Raw genomic sequence first — 20434 nt, 5'->3', positions numbered from 1 at the left:
AAGTTCAGACATGTGAAGAGCTTGTGTTAATTCTTTTGAAGGCTAACTACTGTTTTGTGCTATAAAAAAAAAAGCTCCTAAGAGAATCTTGACTAAGAAGCAAACTGTCAGCAGAGATACCTGATGGGTACCCTGTACCCATCTGTGAACACCTGTATCTTCCTAGGCTGACTTTTTTATGAGCAGACACCCCCCCACCAAAAGCCATACTCAAAAGGGAATCTCCAAGGACCAGTATCTAAGAAACAAATTATTTTTAAATCCCTAAGCATTTGGCCAAAGCTGATTTTTCAAAGCTTGAGGCCACTCTAAAAGCAGTTAATACATCTTTCTTATAAACTGAAATTAGGAAACTGACTTTTGCTAGTATACTATGTTATTGAAAACCTTTTTTTCTCTCTAGAAACATTGCTTTAAAAATCACAACTCACCATATTAGAATAGCAAGCAATACGATTTATATATAGTTTTTCAATGATTTCTTTAGGGATTAAAATTTCTTCAGACTTTGCATAATCAGCTATACTCAAAGCTTCTGAATATTGGCTCATAGAGCTGTTCCAATCACATTCCCGATAAACATCATTTCCTTCGTTAAAAAGATTTCTCACAAGAGCACGTAAATATACCTAAAAAAAAGAAAGTTACCACTTGAAACCCTTAAAGGAACAAGTCAGAGTGTAAGCAAATTTTAATTTTTGTATCTAAAACTTCAGAGGAAATAATTTGACAGAGCAAGAAGCACTGTTGTAAGAAATTATCAAATCCAGGCCAAGTCACTGCTATTTCAGCTAGGGTTTCCTCTTGCTTGCTTTTCCCAGGAAAAAATTCAATGTGTCATTATTAAGAGATGTGCTGCAAAAGCACCTTGTCAATATTTGTTGACATTGCCAACTCTGTGCCTGGGATAAATTCCTACAAGTGGAACGAGGATTTTAAGGCTTCTGACTAGTATTTCTAAATTGTCTTCCAAAAAGGCAACAACAATGAATACTTATAGCGGCTTGCTTCAGAGCACCTCCACCAACACGTGTGGCGCACGTGCGTGAGCATGTACACATAAAATCTACACATTTCTAGGGGAAAAACGGTATCCTTTTTTATTTGCGTATCTGATTACCAGCGAGGTTGAACTTCTCCACATTTTTATGGACCATTTGTGTTTCTTCTTTTGTAAATGTTCAGGTCATTTATTGATTTATGGGGAGGGGATGGCAAACCTTTTTCTTACTGGGTAAGTATACACACTCTTCTGGTAGGGGCAAATGTTCTTAAGTCTCCTTCAGGATTTCTATCATTGCTTTAAGATTTTAAAAGTCCTTTCCTATCAAAGGATCAGATAAACATTCAGCTCTTCTTTGTCTCATTTTACGAATTCACGTCTAAGCTGATGAAAGTAATGAAGAAAACTGTCCAGATCAACCTTTAACAGCTGAGGTGACTTGAGAGACAGGCCGTTTCACCTCCCTGGACCCCAATTGCACGTTTGTAAAATGAAAGGATTGCTCCATGTGATTGCTAGTCCTCATACTTTACAGTTCTACGTCTGTTTGGAGAAAAGGAAGGAAGGAAGGGAGAGATTGAAATGAACGGAGAGGGAGGGAGGGAGGGAGGCAGAGAGAAAGGAGTGACATTCAGTAGCACCAAAACCCACAGAGATGCAAAGCCACAGGGGAACTAACGGTCTGCAGAACTGAGGGCCTTTAGCCCAAGACCCAGTCAGCTGGGCTTTCTCTCTAACTAACTAGATTCCTCTCTAGCTCTTTCCCCTAATTACCCAGTCACCTCTTTACTTCTGTTACAACTTCTCTTCTAAGGAAGAACAGAAGATACTCTGCACTCTCCCTCTCAGCATATTCTGTCCCCTCATTTTCGATGAAATGAAAGGCTAAAAGTAATTGTCAAGTGGCTCAAAAGAAATTAATTCAAAACTACACTAATAGAGGAAGGAAAAAATAGGACAACTGTCCAAGAACGCCAGAAAAAAACAACTTTGTCTTATATATACACGGGTCAGCAAACTTTTTCTGTAAATGCCCAGATAGTAGGGATTTGAGGCTTTGTGAGCCATAAGGTCTCTGTCTCAACCACCATGTCGTGAAAGCAGCCACAGATAACACATGGACAAATGGGCGTGGCTGTGTTCCAATAAAACTTTATTTATGAAACAGACGGGACCACATCTGGGTTTGCCAACCCAGGCTACATGTGGCAGTTCACAGGCTACTTGTGGAGTTCTCAAGCAGACCTTCCCAGAGTCCTTACCGCATACTGTTCCTGTGTTCCTGGATACGACAGCGGTGACCTAAGAAGAAGAAACAAATCAATTCTGATGAGCAGGTTCTTATCAGGATTTGTTCACCCAGGAGTCATCTTAAAACTGAGGTTCTCATGAGCTCACCACTGGTTCAAAGCACATTTTAAAGACCTACTTCTCCTTTACGACCATTATTCACATATAACTGTAGTCATGAAAAACAAATCTAAAACTATTCCTTTGTATTTTCTTAAGTATAACATTTTCCCTGCAAATCTACTCCTAATTAAAGACAGCCTAATTCTTCAAATGCCGAAAAAGTTTTCAAGTAGTATAGAACCACTAGTCCTATTTGATTCAATTTACTATAGAACAGAGGGGAAGAATGTCCCCTTCCCAGGAGGGACAAAGAGGCCTTTCTGCCTGGACATGGCCACCCGGGCTGTGGTCCTGTCACTGACGTGCTTCACGAAGGCCAGTTAGAGACCGAGCTTCTTAACAGAAAGAGTGTGATCACAAAAGCCCTGTGTGCTGACAGATGTTGATTTTCACTCATCAGAACTGTTCTTACAAGATTAGGTTCAAATTCCTCAGTCTAACATTTTAGAGGATACTTAAGGATTTCAGCCCTAAAAATCAGCGACAGCAAGATCCAGTTCAGAACACAAAGAAATCAATGTCCAAGAGCAGAAAACACTGCTGGAACAAAAAGATCTAATTTCTAACCCAAAAGAACAGGACTTCTGAAACATAACTAAAGGTTTCCTAATCCCTGCTACGTGCACAGCCACACCAAAAGGAGTTCCTCCATGACGAGAACACGAGGCAGGCGGTGAGCCCTTACTGTATAAACTGCAGTCCTTCCTTAATGTTCTGCTGCCTTTTTCTTCTCTCCTCGGACACACTGGACATGTTATCCCACACATCCACTTTCTAAAGGAGAAATCTGGAAAGAAACAGGCAAGAAATTACACAAGGCACGGGGCTCCTGGACCCCGGTTAAAACACCCATAATCTAGGTCTTGTCACATGATTAGCTGTGGACATGTCCATCTCCACCGCCTTGACTAGGGTCCTGGACGCCGAGGACACCACCTGAGTTGTGCCTGTGGTCCCCACCATCTCGTGCGCCACGAGCAGAGGGCTTCCACACTCTGCTCACTCCACTTAACAGCCGCGCAGACGCTGAAGGCCCCTCCTAAACAATCCCCACGCTAAAGTCATCTCTCTCTCCCCATTTCACCTTCCTTCCTTCGACGACAGGTTTTGTTCCCGGTCTGTCTCTACGCACACGGAAGCAGCCACGAGAACAGTCCTGGCCTTGTTTTGCTTCTGGAAGCTTTCCAGAAGCAAAATGGTTTCACGTCCGCTTGCCTCTGAGGGGTTTTGACTTCCTTGTGAGCAGAGTCTAAACCTTATCTGTGTTTTCTGAAACAATCCTTCTTCGTACAACTGATAGAATAAGGATCTAAGTGAAGTTACTTTAATTGGAATTTTCTGGAAGGTAAGGGTTTAACCTTCGATGTAACACTGGCAAAGGTCAACACCGTGAGTATTTAACCTGACTAGTTGACATTCATTAAGCAGTTCCCAGAAAGCAACGGGAGAACCACAGAGAAGAGATCTCGGATAAAAGATCGTCTCCCAATGTCCTAAACTAGGGTCTCTCAACCTCAGCCATTCAGGCCAGGTAGTTCTCTAGTACGGAGTGCTGTCCTGTGCACTGCAGGATGCTGGCAGAATCCTGGCCTCTACCCACTGGATGCCCGTAGAGGAGGTGGAGCACCTCCTCCCCTCAGTTGTGACAAACCAGTGTCTCCAGATATTGTTAAATGCCCCTTGGCGGAGGGTGGGGAGGGGCTGGGGGGTCCACACAGTCACCCCTGGATGAGGACTACTGAGAGCTAATGCTGAGAGGACATCGTGTCACATAAACCATGTATTTGGACCCACGTGACAGGGAAATGGCACCCACGTTTCAAGTACAGAGGTGAAATGTTTTCGTTTCATTATTGCTTACCATTTGTAAGCAAGTTTTATTTTTAAGTCTACCTTTTTTCCAAGTGTAGAGTGGGGAGGGAGGCTGGAATACCCTGGAGGCTCATAACTGGTGCTAATACTTTTTGTCTTTTATTTTTCCTCCTTCCAGTTTTATTGAGATTATCATTGAAATACGGCACTGTGTAGGCTTAAGGTGTAAAACATAATGATTTGACTTACATACATCATGAAATGATGACCATGATAGGTTTAGTGAACATCCATCATCTCATATAAATACAAAATTAAAGAAATAGAAAAAAAAATTTTTTTCCCTTGTGATGAGAACTCATCTACCCTCTCAACAACTTTCATACAGCAGTTAATTATATTTATCACATTGTACATTATATCCCTAGCACTTGTTTATCTGATAACTAGAAGTTTGTAGCTTTGCTTTTTGTCTTTTAAATATCTGTCAGTTCTAAATATTTTGATCTTGTATCTAAAAGTTGGTTACTTTGCTGAAGTATTGCTATTTACATGTGTACCTGGTATTTGCCTTAAAATAGTACGTTTGAAATTATCCAGAATTAAAAGTTTAAAAAGCCCGTTATACTGAAGTAAAACAGCATTGTTTCTGGAATTTGTTTTTAAGATAGTCTAGCTTAAAGGGGGGTAAATGGGTGAGCATGAAACAAGAGTAGCAAAAACATGGGACACTGCTCCAGCTGGATGAGAGGAGGGCATGTGGGGTTCATTCTTCTACTTGAACATGTCTGGCCACTTCCATAATAAAAAATTGTTTAATTCATATGTATGAATATTTACAAGGTTCTTTAAAGAGGCACTATTTCTAAGAGAAAAAAGATGGGAAATTAACTCAATGCATGTCAAAAAGGAAATGGTTGAATAAATTGTGCTGGAGGGAAAAAAAGGCAAAGTGCAAGTGTCCACAGTAAGACCCTGTTCTGTTATTTTAAAAGGGGGAAGGGGTATATGTTCATATTTGTTTGTGTATACACAAAATAGCTCCAGATGGGATCACAGAAAGCTACCGTAGTGAGAGAAACCCAGGGGTTCAGGGAAAGGGGTGGGACAGCGTCTTTTCACTGCAAACCTTTAAAACTTTTTTTTTTTAACCTTGTAAACAAATGATCTCTGGGAAAAGAAAGTATTAAAAGAAGTCTACGGGGCCTCCCTGGTGGTGCAGTGGTTGAGAATCTGCCTGCTAATGCAGGGGACATGGGTTCGGGCCCTGGTCTGGGAAGGTCCCACATGCCGCGGAGCAACTGGGCCCGTGAGCCATGGCCGCTGAGCCTGCGCGTCTGGAGCCTGTGCTCCGCAACAAGAGAGGCCGCGATAGTGAGAGGCCCGCGCACCGTGATGAAGAGTGGCCTCCGCTTGCCACTACTAGAGAAAGCCCTCGCACAGAAACGAAGACCCAACGCAACCAAAAATAAATAAATAAACAAATGTGGGGTTAAAAAAAAAAAAGAATATTAAAAAAGAAGAAGTCTATGTAGCTTCTGAGCCCTTCCTTAGAAAGATGACTTACCGGGTCACCCAGCCTTTTTCTTCTATTTTACTTAAAACAGAGTCAGAACCTTAGAGCTCAAAGGCACCCAGAGCTGCACTTGGGGGTCCAGGGTGGTCAGGCCAGAGGGACTGGGACAAAAGAAGTGAAGCCAAAGACAAGAAGCATCCCCTCTCCTTCTGTGAAGGACATATGTCTCCCAACCCCAGTCTGGTGGGGTGGGGAATTAGTTTGAGGTTCACTCAAAAAGTAAATCTGTTGGCTCAGAAGGAACTCCGGGGTAATGATAATCCGCCAAGTTAAGAGCCTTAGAGCTATTTCCCCAGAAAGTGCTTGAAAAACCTTGAACCTTGCCCTCTTAAGGACAAAGGGCAGGTGGAAGAGAGCTGACAACTCAAGCAAGTGATTAAGAGAAAATAAGACGCAGATTCTTAACAGCATGAAATACCATGCCTCCTTTAAATGTTTAAAGATTTGAAGACATAACATCAGGTGATGTTTAAATATAATATGGCAGGGCATTTCATGTTCTGTAGATTTTCCCCCTAAATTTTATTATGAAGAATTTTACACACACAGTAAATTTTTTTTACAATGAACAACATATACCTCTATACTACCTATATCCTACAATTAATATTTTGCTATATTTATTACATCTGCCCACACTTCCGTCCATCTACCAACCCAATTTTGGTAAACTGCAAACTGAGTGGCAGACATCAATTATAATTTACCATTAAACACTTCAGCATACATATCATTACCTGGGGTTCCACATTTGTTTACAGTTTTTTAAGGTAAAATGCACACAACTTAAGGCAACTTTTAACAAACGATACACTCATGTAACCCAGACCCCGGTGGTGAGACACACCATCACTGTCACTCCAGAAAGTTCCCTCAGGCCCCTTCTCTAGCCAATCCTTGCCCCACCCCCAGCCCAGGAATCACTGTTCTGATTTTTTTTCCACCATAGGTTAGTTTTACCTGTGAAATAAAGCCTCCCCACCCCCCATCTCATTTTAAAAGAAAACAATAAAGGCTTTATACACCATCTTATTTTCAGATCCAGTCAACAAAATCTGGCCTCAATTTTCAAGTGAGGAAGAATTTGATAAAGTTAATTCAACAATCACTTTCCTTCTTCAAACTCAGCAGCACATGACAGGTGTCCACTGTCTCCTCAAAACAGGGGCTTCATCTCCAGCTGACCTCTAAATGTGAGGGCCCTGGGGCGTCATCGGACCCCCTTTCCCCCAGGCACCCTCTCCCCTCAGGGACCTCCTGCTCTGCCCAGATGTTAAATACACTCATCTAGGGTCCGACAACTCCCACATCTGTCCCCTGGCAGAGCTTGCTAAATACCCTCTACCTGGTAGTTCTACTTGGGTGTCCAGACATCACACACTGTTCCGCAGAGCAGGAGTTTAAATATTAAGACAGCAAAAAGGAATGTCGCCTTCCCAACCCTGTCATTCAACCACCTATTTGCCCTGTGAAGGCAATCAATCAATACCATTGTTACCGATTTGTTATGTGTCCTGACAAAGACACTGTGTGAACCAAGCTGCATCTTGATTGTAATGGTAGTTACATGAATCTATACATGGGATAAAACTGCATAGATACACACACACACACACACACACACACACAGGCGTGTGCACATACACACACGAGTGAATGTAAAACTGAGTCAGGTCTGTAGTCTGGTTAACAGTATTATGTGAATGTCAGTTTCCTGACGTTGCTATTGCACTACAGTTAGGTAAGATGGCACCATCGGGGGAAGCAGATGAAGGGTTCATGGGATTCTATATACGAGTTTTGCAATTTCCTGTGAGTTTATAATTATTTCAAAATAAAAAGTTAAAAATATCCTGTGCGTACGTTATTTTTTTATACAAACTGGGGCTCCTAACGCGTTCTGCACCTTGCTTTTCTCGATTGGTACCTCATATCTTGAAGGTCAGTCCATATCAGCACGTATCAAGCTGCATTACCTTTAACAGCCGTGCAAGGTGCTCTATGGTATGGCTGCACCATAACGTCACCAGCCCCCTAGTCATGGACATTTTGGTTGTTTCCAGTCTTTAAAAGTTCACCAGGTTGGGCTTCCCTGGTGGCGCAGTGGTTGAGAATCTGCCTGCTAATGCAGGGGACACGGGTTCGAGCCCTGGTCTGGGAGGATCCCACATGCCGCGGAGCAACTGGGCCCGTGAGCCACAGCTACTGAGCCTGCGCGTCTGGAGCCTGTGCTCCGCAACAAGAGAGGCCGCGATAGTGAGAGGCCCGCGCACCGTGATGAAGAGTGGCCCCCGCTTGCCACAACTAGAGAAAGCCCTCGCACAGAAACGAAGACCCAACACAGCAAAAATAAATAAATAAATTAATTAATAAACTCCTACCCCCAACATCAAAAAAAAAAGTTCACCAGGTACACAGAACATTTCATATATGCATATCTTCAAAGAATTTCCGTAGGATGAAGGGTATGTACATTTCTTTATTTTGCCAGCTACTGCCAAGTTTTACCAAATGACCCTACCCACCACCAGTGCACAAGGGTTTCTATTTTACCCCTTCACCAAGAAATTATCAAATGTTTCCATCGCTGTCAGGGAGACGAGAAACAGTGTGACAACTGTGGTTGGGGTCCTGCTTGTTCTAGTCTATCATTAGTGAGGCCGAACACCTCTTCAGATTTAAGAGCTCTTTGCACTTCCTTTTCCATGAACTGTTTCATTTCCTTCACCCATTTTTCTTCCAGGCTGAGCTTTTCTGACTTATGGAAGTTCTTTATGTGTTGAGGAAAGCAGTCCTTTGTGATGTTATTATTATTTTCTCCAATGTGATGTCAATCTTTTGACATTGGTTATGGTTTTTGTTTTTTTTTTTTTTTTTTTGGCTGCATTGGGTCTTTGCTGCTGCGTGCAGCAAAGGCTTTTCTCTAGTTGCGGCGAGCAGGGGCTACTCTTCATTTTGGTGCGCGGGCTTCTCACTGCGGTGGCTTCTCTTGCTGCGGAGCACGGGCTCTAGGTGCACGGGCTTCAGTAGTTGTGGCACGTGGGCTCAGTAGTTGTGGCTCACAGGCTTAGCTGCTCCGCAGCATGTGGGATCTTCCCCGATCAGGGATGGAACCCGTATCCCCTGCATTGGCAGGAGGATTCTTAACCACTGCGCCACCAGGGAAGTCCCAGTTTTGGTACTTTTTGATACCAAAAGTTTTATTTTTAAGTAGCTGAGTTTATCAATACTTATTTTTATGGCTTCTGGATTTTGACATACTCAGAAATGCCTGCACCACTCTGAGATCATAAAATAATTCTCCACATTTTCTTCTACTACTATTCTCACTGTTCCATTAAAAAAATTTTTTTTCATAAACTGGATACGTGTGTGTGTGTGTGTGTGTGTGTGTGTGTGTGTGTGTGTTTCCCTCCCAGATAGCTACCAGTTGCCCAAACACCATTTATAAAAAGGCCTTCTATCCTACACTGATATACATAAGGCGCATACAAAATTCTGGGTCAGTTTGTGACCTTTACTCAGCATTTTTAACTAGAATGCCCCCTAATCCTACGCCCTCCTCCCAAGACTAACCTTTTGCCCAAACTTACCTTCTTAGTACTAAAACCACCTTCTGGCCAATTACTCAAACCGGAAACCATTCTCTCACCACATCCAGTCAATCCACCGACAAAGGCTCCATCAGTGATACCGTCAAAATACATGCGGGACACCCCAAATCTGTCAGTTCTCAAACCTCCTCTGCCACCTCCACCTGAGCCACAGGTGGATCGAAATATCCTCCTCTCCCACCTCTGCTCTCAGCTCCCTATCCTCTCCACTGTCCCCTCCCCCATGCAGTGCCCACACGAAACTGAAAGGAACGCTCTTTAAAAGCACAAATCGGTTATTGCAGCCCTGCTTTAAATCCTCTGCCGGCGTCCCCTGGGCACTCAGAATCAAATCTAGACTCCTGCCTGTGACGCCGCCTTCACCCAGCCCGTCGCACTGGCCTTCTTCCTGTGGGTTCCTGGGATGAATCAAGGGCTCTGTGTTTCTGGGACCTCGTGCCTGCTGTTCCCTCTGCCCCACGACACTCTCCCCAGATCTGCATGGGCCTTTCACCCCAGAGTCTTGGCTTCAGTGTCAGCTTTAAAGGCCGTCCCTCCCCCACAACTCTGTTCACACCCCACTCTCACCCCATCATTCCCTTCCAGGGGCCCCCTATTTTTCTTAGTCCTGATCACCTTACACTCTCTGGGTCCAAGTCAATGAAAACTTGAATGAAGAATGAATGAAGTGGCCAAGCATAAAGACAACGCTCCGTATAAAGTACCTGGTACAGCCGTTCACTCAAGGCAAGCGTGACAAACCAAAGGACGGGGCCAAGAGGATGTGTCCAGAGGGCAGCAGGTCCGGCTGAGGTGGACCCCACCTCCTTAGGGAGCAAAGCACGGAGAAATCAATAGGGTGAGAATCAACCAGAGACAGTGACAGAGAAAAACCTGAAACCGTAAGCAGCTCAAGGAGTGTGGCGAAGGGTTTCATTCATTGCCAAGAGGGGAAAAGCAAGTCAGCCACACCTTCTCCTTAAACAAAAAGGAAAAGAGATGGGGGTGGGGGCTTTGAACAGTAAAAATAAATAAATAAAATAGGCCAGAAACTCAATTAGATAGGAATTTCATTCAATTAACTAAACTCTTGCAAGCTGGAACATACATCACCTTTCTGGAATCAGCTGATTTTAAGTTCCTTACTCACTCTGAAGTTTTACAGGAGCAAAGGTCCCCTGGTTCTCCAGTATAATTCCTTACATATTTATTCCGTACTTGTTAGGTGGAACCCATTATAGTGAAGTCCAGTACAAAGCTATAACTAAACCATGAAATGCTAAACCATGAAATTTTGGCCTTACATGGTAACTTCATAAACTAGCTCCCCTTATCAGAAAACACCAAGGAAACGAAATGTGACTACAATATCCAGTAGAGATGGAAATAATAGTTAACACTGAAGCCTCTTAGTGGACGCCGGGTATTGTTCGAAGTTCTTTACACATATTAAATCATCTAATCCTCCTAAGAACCCTGCGAGGTAGGTACTTAAGAGGAAACGGAAGCACAGAGAAGTGGCGCAAACAGTCCAGGATCACACAGCCTGGAAGTGGCCGAGCCGGCCAGGCTGGCTCCGAGCCTGAATTCCTATCCACAGAGCAATTCCACACCGCGTGTGCCAGGAGGTCGAGCACGGCTACGCTGGCCCTGGGCTGGGCTCTGAAAAACACATGCAGCTGTGACAGACAGGTGGGCACTTCAAAGCCACTCGAGAGGAACAGGACAAACACACGTCTCTGCACACGCAGGCACACACGATGATGTGTGCAAGGGACGTGATTTAAAGCAACTCAGACAAGCAGAGGGTGTCCATGGTGTGGACACAGAGAGTTAGGATAGCACTCAGGGGCCAGAGCTTTGAATGGAAATACGCTCCGCCCACAACATCACGTGTTTAGATGCAAGGAATAAATATTAAACAGCCTTACTTCCGAGACACCTTCACACAGGACCAGAGAAGGTGACCCAGGGAATGCGGCACAGTGCCTGTATTTTTGCCTAAAAAGCTATTCCTAAGTTTCAAGTGAAAATTTATAATTTCCAGTCTGTATTCAATGCTACCCTCAGACTCAAGCCTGTCATGGTAACGGCATAAACAAACACGCACACAAAGTAGTTAAAGTTCCTGTCACCCCAGCTTGCAACAGTGATCGTTCACTCTGGTAACACTTATAAAAGCACATGGATATATTACATCCCTCAGTGACCACAAACCCAGGGAGGGAAACATTATTACAGATGTTCTATCACTTTCTTGGAACACTCAAACTCCTACTGGATACTTTATGAGACAGTTTTCCCCTTTTACTGAAAACGAAACCCCCATGATGAAGGCTGTGCTAAACAACATCAAGAAAGAAATTTCATATTTTTGCCACACTCCCACCCCTGCCCCCAAGCTATCCATTTTGAACTTGCTGTCAGATATAATAACACGTGCCAGGTGCCCCTTATAGGGCCCAGCCCTCCTAAGGCCCAGGGAACATCTCACCTCATACGGGAACCCTGTATGGGAGGAATGAACAAGAAAGATGTGAAATCTTCCAAACAGCTTGCCCAGGGGCGCCCAGACCCTGGGTCAGTGACATGTCCAGGACTGCAGAGGAGGTATTCTGAAGTGCCAGATTACTCTCCTGCTCCAGACTCAGGTATTCTAATAAAACACAAAGGTTCCACTTCCTTATTTGTGAAACAGAAAAATTTCTGCCTCTCTCTTACTGCATCCATTACCTGGTTCCCAAAGCTTTGAAAGATATGTGAAATTAATAGTAATCAATTAACTAAAAACACATCATTAAACTCATAATAAAATTAAAAAGCAAATTTCTTGTTGGGGCAAAACCTGGTAAGGACAAGTGGCCTTGTTTTTTTAATATCAAAGAAAATTTTCACCTCCACTTAATATGCTTCGTGTGTGTGTGAATTAAAACAAACGTATTGGGACTTCCCTGGCAGCACAGTGGTTAAGAATCCACCTGCCAGGACTTCCCTGTTGGCGCAGTGGTTAAGAATCCGCCTGCCAATGCAGAGGACATGGGTTCGAGCCCTGGTCCGGGAAGATCCCACATGCCGCGGAGCAACTAAGCCCGTGAGCCACAACCACTGAGCCTGCGTGCCACAACTACTGAAGCCCATGCACCTAGAGCCCGTGCTGCACAAGAGAAGCCACTGCAATGAGAAACCCACGCAACGCAACGAAGAGTAGTCCCCACTCGCCGCAACTAGAGAAAGCCCGCGCGCAGCAACGAAGACCCAATGCAGCCAAAAATAATAAATAAATAAGAAAAAAAAAAAATAATCCACCTGCCAATGCAGGGGACATGGGTTCAAGCCCTGGTCTGGGAAGATCCCACATGCCGCGGAGCAACTAAGCTCGTGCGCCACAACTACTGAGCCTGCGCTCCAGAGCCCGCATGCCTAGAGCATGCGTTGCTCCGCAACGAGAGAAGCCATCACAAGGAGAAGCCCGCACACCACAAGGAAGAGTAGCCTCCGCTCCATGCAACTAGAGGAAGCCCGCGCGCAGCAACGAAGACCCAATACAGCCAAAAATAAATAAATAAAATAGAATTTAAAATAATAATAAAAATAAAACAGATGTATTGTCACAAGCATAAACTTTTTTTTTTTTTTTGCGTTACGGGGGCCTCTCACTGTTGTGGCCTCTCCCGTTGCGGAGCACAGGCTCCGGACGTGCAGGCTCAGCGGCCATGGCTCACGGGCCCAGCCGCTCCGCGGCATGTGGGATCTTCCCGGACCGGGGCACGAACCCGCGTCCCCTAGCATCGGCAGGCGGACTCTCAACCACTGCGCCACCAGGAAAGCCCCACAAGAATAAACTTTTAAACTTCTGAATTAATGTTTTACTATTTCTTCCCCCTAAAAATACTATCTAAAGTTTTCCTCTTGATTTGTAAACACATCACACTTTGGAGAAAACAAATTTCACTTCCAACCCCAAGATTCTGGAGAAAAAGTACTTTCATTTAAAAACAAAAAACAAACCAAAAAAAACACCTCAAGATATTATCTGGAAGTCAAGTCTCCATACATCATACTTTCTCTCGAAAGCCCTTCTAGAGTAACCAAGGCAACAGAATACAGACATATTCTGTTTCTACCTTGTCCTTTATTGGAATGCTCACAACTTTCCAAAAGTCACTCTCACCATTCTTAAAGTTGAGGATCTATAGTAATTGATTCTCTCCCACTTAACATTGATTTAACCCTCCCAAACTGGCAAGTTTTACAGTTAATCAAAATTAAGAATTTGGGGACAATATGGTTGACAACCACCATTTTTATTGGCAAAAACTGACAGCATCTGAGGGCTGGGAAGGGAAAAGGGTGTAGGTCAGGGTAGGACGAGCGCCCAAGCACAAGCCACAGTAACTTGGAGGAAGGCATTTAGGTGGCAGAGGCCCTGAAAATTAACATGCTCTTTGTATCACACACACAAATATTGAAAATATTCAGCTCAGCTTTGATAGCTCATGATGTGATTCTGAGTCGAATCTTACACAACTATTTCCAGACTACAATACACAGCAGATACAGACATTTTTTTCAACAAAGAAAATTCTGTCCACTAATTTAAATTATTCCGCAAATTAGAACAAGATCTTCAATAAGCAATCAGCTCGACAGTTCAGTTGAGGGTGAGAAGGAAGAAGCAGGGGGTTTCTTGAGAGGCTAAGAGGAGAGGAGGCCACGTGCCATCAGAAAAGCAGTTAAAAATAAGCAGGTGCCATAGGCTCCCAGCTACCCCTGCCCCCATTCTGATGCTCTGGCTGAACTGTGTCCAATAGAAATATAATGCGAGTCATATATCTAATTTTAAATTTTCAAGTAGCTATGTTAAAAAAAAGAGTAAAATGAAACCAGTGACATTAATTTTAATAATATATTTGTATTAACCCAATATGTTCAAAACATTATCATATCAACCTGTACGATTCAAGTAGAAAAAAATTACGAATGAGGTATTTTACTTTTTTTTCCTTACTAAGTGTTTAAAATCAGGTGTGTCTTTTTCACTGGGAGCGCATCTCCATTGGGTCTAGCCACATTCCAAGCGCTCAAGAGTCCCTTGCGATCAGTGGCCACCTTCCTGGGCAGCTCACATCGCCTTTGGGCAGACCCTTGGTTCTTAAATACCTAACTACATATGGGGGGACGGGGAAAATACCCGACTCCAGAAAAATTCACCCAATCAGGGTGCAGGCGCAACCTCTCGGGACCAGCCGGAGCTTTCCAGCTGGACCACACCCCTGCAATGACCGTCCCCAACAGGAAATTCACGCTAATGGGAACTGACAGGTCTTCATTCTTTAAGGGTGGGGAAAAGAAACCTAAAGCTCAGCCGTCTCCGTATCCACAATATAAGACAGGAAACCATTCGCCGCGCGTCCTAGACGTGCGCCCCGCGCAAAAAAAAAAGGGTGGTGGTGGTGGTGGGGAGTAACCCGAAATAAACGAGCCAAGAGCCCCGCGAGGATCCTTCCCGCCCCCAAACCCAAGGTACTGAATTAGGGGTCCTAGATCACCGGATCAGATACAAATAATGGGAAAAAAAGAATCCTTTTTTTTTTTTTTTTTTTTTTTTAGTTAACCAGACAGGAGGTATTTTGCCAACGGAAACACATGCTGGGACGGAGGGAGCGGCAGCCCTCTGCGCCCCACTTGGCGGCGACGCGCCCCCAGGGTGAGCCCCGCACCGCCCCCAGGGAGGGAGGGAGGGAGGGAGGGGACCGGGACCCGCCCGCCCGCGTCGACTCGCCCGCGGGGCTCGGGCGGCGGCGCGCGCTCGGACCGCCCCTCCGCCGGGGCCGCGCGCCCTTTGTGGCCGAGCCCTCCGCCCCTAGGGCCGCCGCTTCGCCGCGGGGGGGGGCCAAGCGCGCCGCCCCTCCCCCGCCCGGCGTCCGTTACCGACCGCGCGCGAGCACGAGGCGGCGGCGGGCGCGCGCCGGGCGGGGGCGCCGGGCGGGGGGTCGAGGCGGCGCGCGGGCCAGGCGGGCGGCGGCGCCCGGTGGCACCTACCTACCTGGGGGGACGGCCGCGCCGGCGGGCAGGCAGCGGCGCGCGGTGAGCGGGCAACGGCGGCGGCGGCGGCCTGGGCGCTTGCTTGCAGCTTCCCTTTGCGACCGGTGGTGGCGGTGGCTCCGCTGCCCCCGCGCGGCGCCCTCTGGCGGCCGGAGGCCGCGCCCGCCGCTCGGGAGAGGCCGCCATTGGCTGCGCCCGCGAGCGTCGGCACCGGGGGCGGTGGCGGCGCCACGTCGGGCCGGGCGGCGGCGACCCTCGGCTCTGGGCTCCGGGGCCGCCCCTGAAGCGGGCGTGCGGTCCCCGCCGGGCTGGGGCCGCGGGGTGGAGCCAATAAAGGGCCAAGCGGTTCCGGGACGCACCCATCCTGAGAACTGATTGGGGCGGACATGCAATTCAAATTGATGGGCGCCTTGGGTGTTTTTTCTGGGCAGCGGCCCTGGGGCAGAAGAGCAGGGAGTTAGAATAGCGTCTAACATGGAACTGACCTAGTTTCGGGTGTCGGGAGGCCTCCCCTGAGATACTGTTTATTTAGCAAATCCTTATCCGGTACTTCCGACTTCCCCAGTTGTAACTCTTTGGAGCCTCCGGGCAACCATTGTTGTCCCCTTTCCCGCAGATGAGGAAGGGGAGCACGGAGCTCCGCGGCAGCTCTGCGATGGACCCTAGAGGGCCTGGCTCCCTGTCCTTCAGACCCGCCGCCCCCCAAATGCCACCTCATACACCTGTATTTTCAACAGCCAACTGTGCTCGGGGCTCAACAGCACAAGGCAGAGTCCCTGTCCCATAAGGGGATGGGGGTGGCGGTGGGGACCCACAAGGATGCAAAAAAAAAAAAACCGTTTCGGGCAGTGAAAACCAAGGAGACTAGATCAGGGTAATGAGACCATGATGGGAGGGCTCCACTTAAGGTGGGATGAGTGAGGGCGGGGTGGGGACCTGAGAAGGTGACAGCCGTGCAGAGACGGGGAATGTGCTCCAGGAAGAGGGAAGGTCAAGTGCAAAGACCCTGAGGCTGGAGCTTGGTGTCTGGGGAACAGGAGGGGCCTCTTTGGTGGGTGTTTTTGAGGGGAGAAAGGTCTGAGTGACAGAGGGGCCACAATTTGGAATTTGGAGTTTCTTCTGTGTGGTGCTAATGAATCTGAATTGGGAGTGACGCAATGTGATCTACATTTCAGGAAGTTCTCTGTGACTACTGTGCAGGGACTGGGCGGTAGGAGGGACAAGAGGAGAAGCCGAGGCCGGGAGACTATCTGGGTGGCTCTGACAGTCGTCTGGCTGACGTAGGTTTATAAACCAGATGTACTAGCTCAGGCCGCTATAACAAAATACCACAGACCTGGAGGCTTAAACAATAATTCACTTTCTCACGGTTCTGGAGGCTGGAAGTCCAAGATCAGGGTGTTGTGTTGGCAGGGTTGGTTTCTGATAAGAACTCTCTCCTTGGCCTGCAGGTGGCCACCTTCTCACTGTGTCCTCACATGGCCTTTCCTCTCTGCACAAGCATTTCTCTTCCTATGAGGACACCTGTCATTTTGGATTGGGGCTGCACTCTTATGACTCCATGTAACCTTAGTTACCTCCACAAAGGCCCCGTCTCCAGATACCGTCACTTTAGTGCTTCAGGTTTCAACATATGAATTTGGAGAGGACACAATTCAGTCCATAATCCCAGGTAAGCACCGTGACAGAAACATTCAAGGAGAGCTGATAGGAAGTGGCTTTAGGGGAGGCCCTCTGAGGAAGGAGTTCTGCTCATCACTCAGGTCTCAGCTCAGACCTCTTCTCTTGGAGAGGCCTTCCCTGACGGCCACCGAAAATTGCCCGTTAACTCAGCACCCTGTTTGGTCATCACTCTCTGGAACGACTTTGTTTAATCATTTGGGTACTTATTTGTGGTCTTCCTCCACCCCTCCTAGGACAGCAGAGACCCTTCCTGCTTTGTTCTCTATTCCCAGCCCCTAGAATAGTGCCTAGAACTCTATAAACATTTCTCAAATGGATGTCCCTGTGAAACTTGGAGCTAAGATCTGCAGGATGAACAAGAGGTAATGAGCTGCAGGGGTGCGTGGAGAGAGAGGAAACATTTTAAGTCAGAAGATGCTGAAAGGCCAGATTGGCTGGATCACAGAGAGCTGGGTGGGGTCCCAGGGAGGTGAGACAGGAGATGAGCAAGGGCCAGGCCCTGAAGGCTGTTGTAAAGCTACATGAAGCTGGACATCATTCTGCCAGTACAAGGAAAAACTCTATGGGACTGTATAAGTTTCCTATGGCTGCTGTAACAAATCACCACAAGCTTAGTGGCTTAAGACAACACATATTTATTATCTTACCTTTCTGGAGGTCTGACGTCTGAAATGGTTCTCACTGGGCTAAAGTCAAGGTATGGGCAGGGCTGGTTCCTTCTGGAAGCTCTAGGAAAGACTCTATTCTCTTGTCTTTCCCAGCTTCTAGGGGCTGCCTGCCTTCCTTGGCTCATGGTCCTTCCATCATCTTCAAAGCCAGAAATGATTGGTCAAGCCTTTCTCAGGCTGCATCTCTCCAGCTCAGCTTCTGATGTCACGTCTCCTCTGACACTCCCTCTTTCTTCTTTCCCTTATAAGTACCCTTGTGATTATACTGAGCCCATCCAAATAATCCAGGATGAGCTCCATATGTATATATGGAAGAGTTCTTAGGAACAGAACATATGTATTCTAAAGAAGAGAAGGCAAACAAGACCTGTTCTTTTTAGGTAGGTTTTGTTTTTGCTAAGGTACGTTGAATTAGTTTGTGATTCCATTCTTCCTACTCACCTTGGATTCTCCACCCCTCTGTATGTTGTTCTGTCAATTCTCAACTATTTCAGGAGTCAACATATAAGTCTATCTTTTGTTGCCTTGGTTCTTCTTTCAGCTGGGCACCAAATTAGGAATCTTAGTTTAAGAACCTCATCTCCTAGCACTCATCTGGGCATATGGGAGTGAGTCCTTGGGCCATGGACATATCTGGACAGCAGCTCTTGTTACTATGCAGGCAGTAACAGCAGTGGTAGTTCTGTGTCGTGTATAAAGTTCCCCAAGATTCTCAGCTGAAGCTGGCATGCACACTTGACAAAGTGGTTTTGGTTTTATACATTCACAACCTAAGTCCCCGCCAAAGGAAAAACAAAGTGTTTATATCATTATAAACACCATTCTCTCTCTCACCCAAGCTCCTCCAAATAAACATAAAGTGAATGTTCTAGAATGAATGTCTGTGTCCCCTCTCCCAAATCCATATATTAGAAATCCTAACCCCCAATGTGATGATACTAGGAGATGGGCCTTTGGGAGGTGATTAGGTCTTGAGGGCGGAGCCCTTATAAATGAGATTAGTGCCCTTATAAAAGAGGCACAAAGGAGATGATTTCTCTCTGCATCATGTGAGGACACAAGGAGAGGACAGCCTCCTGCAAGCCAGGAAGAGGGTCGCACCAGACATCAGATCAATTGGCACCTTGATCTTGGACTTCCCAGCTGTCATATCTGTGAGAAATAAATGTCTCTTGTTTAAGCCACCCAGTCTATGATATTTTGTGAGAGCAGCAGGTACGAACTAAGACAGTGAACATCTAAGGTACAAGCATCTGGTCAGTATGAGGTAGCACAATGGTGGAAGGAGAAGGACTTTGGAGTTTGGGAAACAAGGGCTAAATCCCAACTTGCTCCTTTCCCATCTGGACGGCCCTGGGCCAGTTTCTTACATCTGTCTTGAGCTCATCATCCTTTTTTCTTTTCTTTCTTTTTTTTTTTTTGGCTGTGTTAGGTCTTTGTTGCTGCGCGTGGGCTTTCTCTAGTTGCGGCGAGCGGGGGCTACTCTTCCTTGTGGTGCGAGGGCTTCTCATTGCCCTGGCTTCTCTCGTTGTGGAGCACGGGCTCTAGGGCACACGGGCTTCAGTAGTTGTGGCACGCAGGCTCAGTAGTTGTGGCGCACAGGCTTAGTGGCTCCGCAGCATGTGGGATCTTCCCAGACCAGGGATTGAGCCTGTGTCCCATCCCCTGCATTGACAGGCGTGTTCTTAACCACTGCTCCACCAGGGAAGTCCCCTCATCATCTGGGTGGGGTGCACTTGCACCCCACCCCACACCCAGACACGGTGAGGCATGCTCCCCAGTACCCCTCGGAGCTACTGCATTTGGAGAAAGTATTATTGAGGGGCGGATGGAAGGGTGAGAGATCTCTTAGGTATCCTGAGGTGGCAAAATGCTTGAGAGTCACTGGCTTAAAAATGGAACCTCAGAGATATACCCACAACTTGAGGTCACTATCACGGTATTATCTACGGAAATGGATTGACCACAGGACCAACCTCAAATAAGAATGAAAATAAAATCGATCCATTTTCAAATATTACACACCTGTACCAGAAAAGGAAAACCTTCAATTTTATAGCAACTCAGAACATGAAAGGCATGTGTTAAAATATTTGCCAAATGACCCCATGATACTGTGACAAGCCACATGTACTGAATTTTGTCAGCACTCATATGGAAATCTGTTCTGGAACCTACATGTGCAGCATAAAAAAAATTTATATTATTACATTCCTTCTTGAATAAGCAAGTAAATTGATTAATCACTGTGAATCACCTGGGCTATATTTCTTCCACATTCTGCTTTGATGAAATGCTGAAGTATAAGAAAGATACAAAAGATATTGACTGGATTCTTTTATTTGGCTTTTTAGGTGGTATATGGATTAGGCATTTGCTTCCTCTCCACTTTCTCTTCGTATTTACCTTGTGTTATTCAGCCTTGAAGATGGCTTGCTAAAACCTCTGCCCATGGGCTGGTTGCATGGACATCAACTTACATGTGTTTACATGTGTAACTAACTGCAAGCAGGCTCCTAAACATTGTGTAAGGCAGGAGAGCCCTAATTATCCAAGGAAAAAAAAAGGAGCATATACATAAATAATAGGGGGAATAATGAGATAGACTTTGTTTTAATTGTCAGCACTTTTTCCAGGAACT

The 20434-nt window shown here is 46.1% G+C and overlaps 1 protein-coding gene across 1 annotated transcript in view; it reads right to left on the bottom strand.

Moving 5' to 3' along the window:
- Positions 1 to 15569, bottom strand: part of ZC3H7A (zinc finger CCCH-type containing 7A) — a 34700-nt gene extending 19131 nt beyond the window's left edge. Inside the window, exons 1-4 of the mRNA XM_082600681.1 lie at positions 15444 to 15569; positions 3102 to 3203; positions 2266 to 2305; positions 432 to 629 (exon numbers count right to left, since the gene is read on the bottom strand). Of these exons, the coding sequence (XP_082456807.1) occupies positions 432 to 629; positions 2266 to 2305; positions 3102 to 3169 (306 nt within the window). The 5' untranslated portion in view covers positions 3170 to 3203; positions 15444 to 15569. The remainder of the gene's footprint in view (positions 1 to 431; positions 630 to 2265; positions 2306 to 3101; positions 3204 to 15443) is intronic.
- Between the last annotated feature and the right edge of the window lie 4865 nt (positions 15570 to 20434).

Source organism: Mesoplodon mirus, assembly GCF_964341445.2.
Source record: "Mesoplodon mirus genome assembly, chromosome: 15".
Lineage (NCBI taxonomy): Eukaryota > Metazoa > Chordata > Mammalia > Artiodactyla > Ziphiidae > Mesoplodon > Mesoplodon mirus.
The sequence above is the reverse complement of the archived record's forward strand: the minus strand, read 5'-3'. Positions and strand labels throughout refer to the sequence as shown.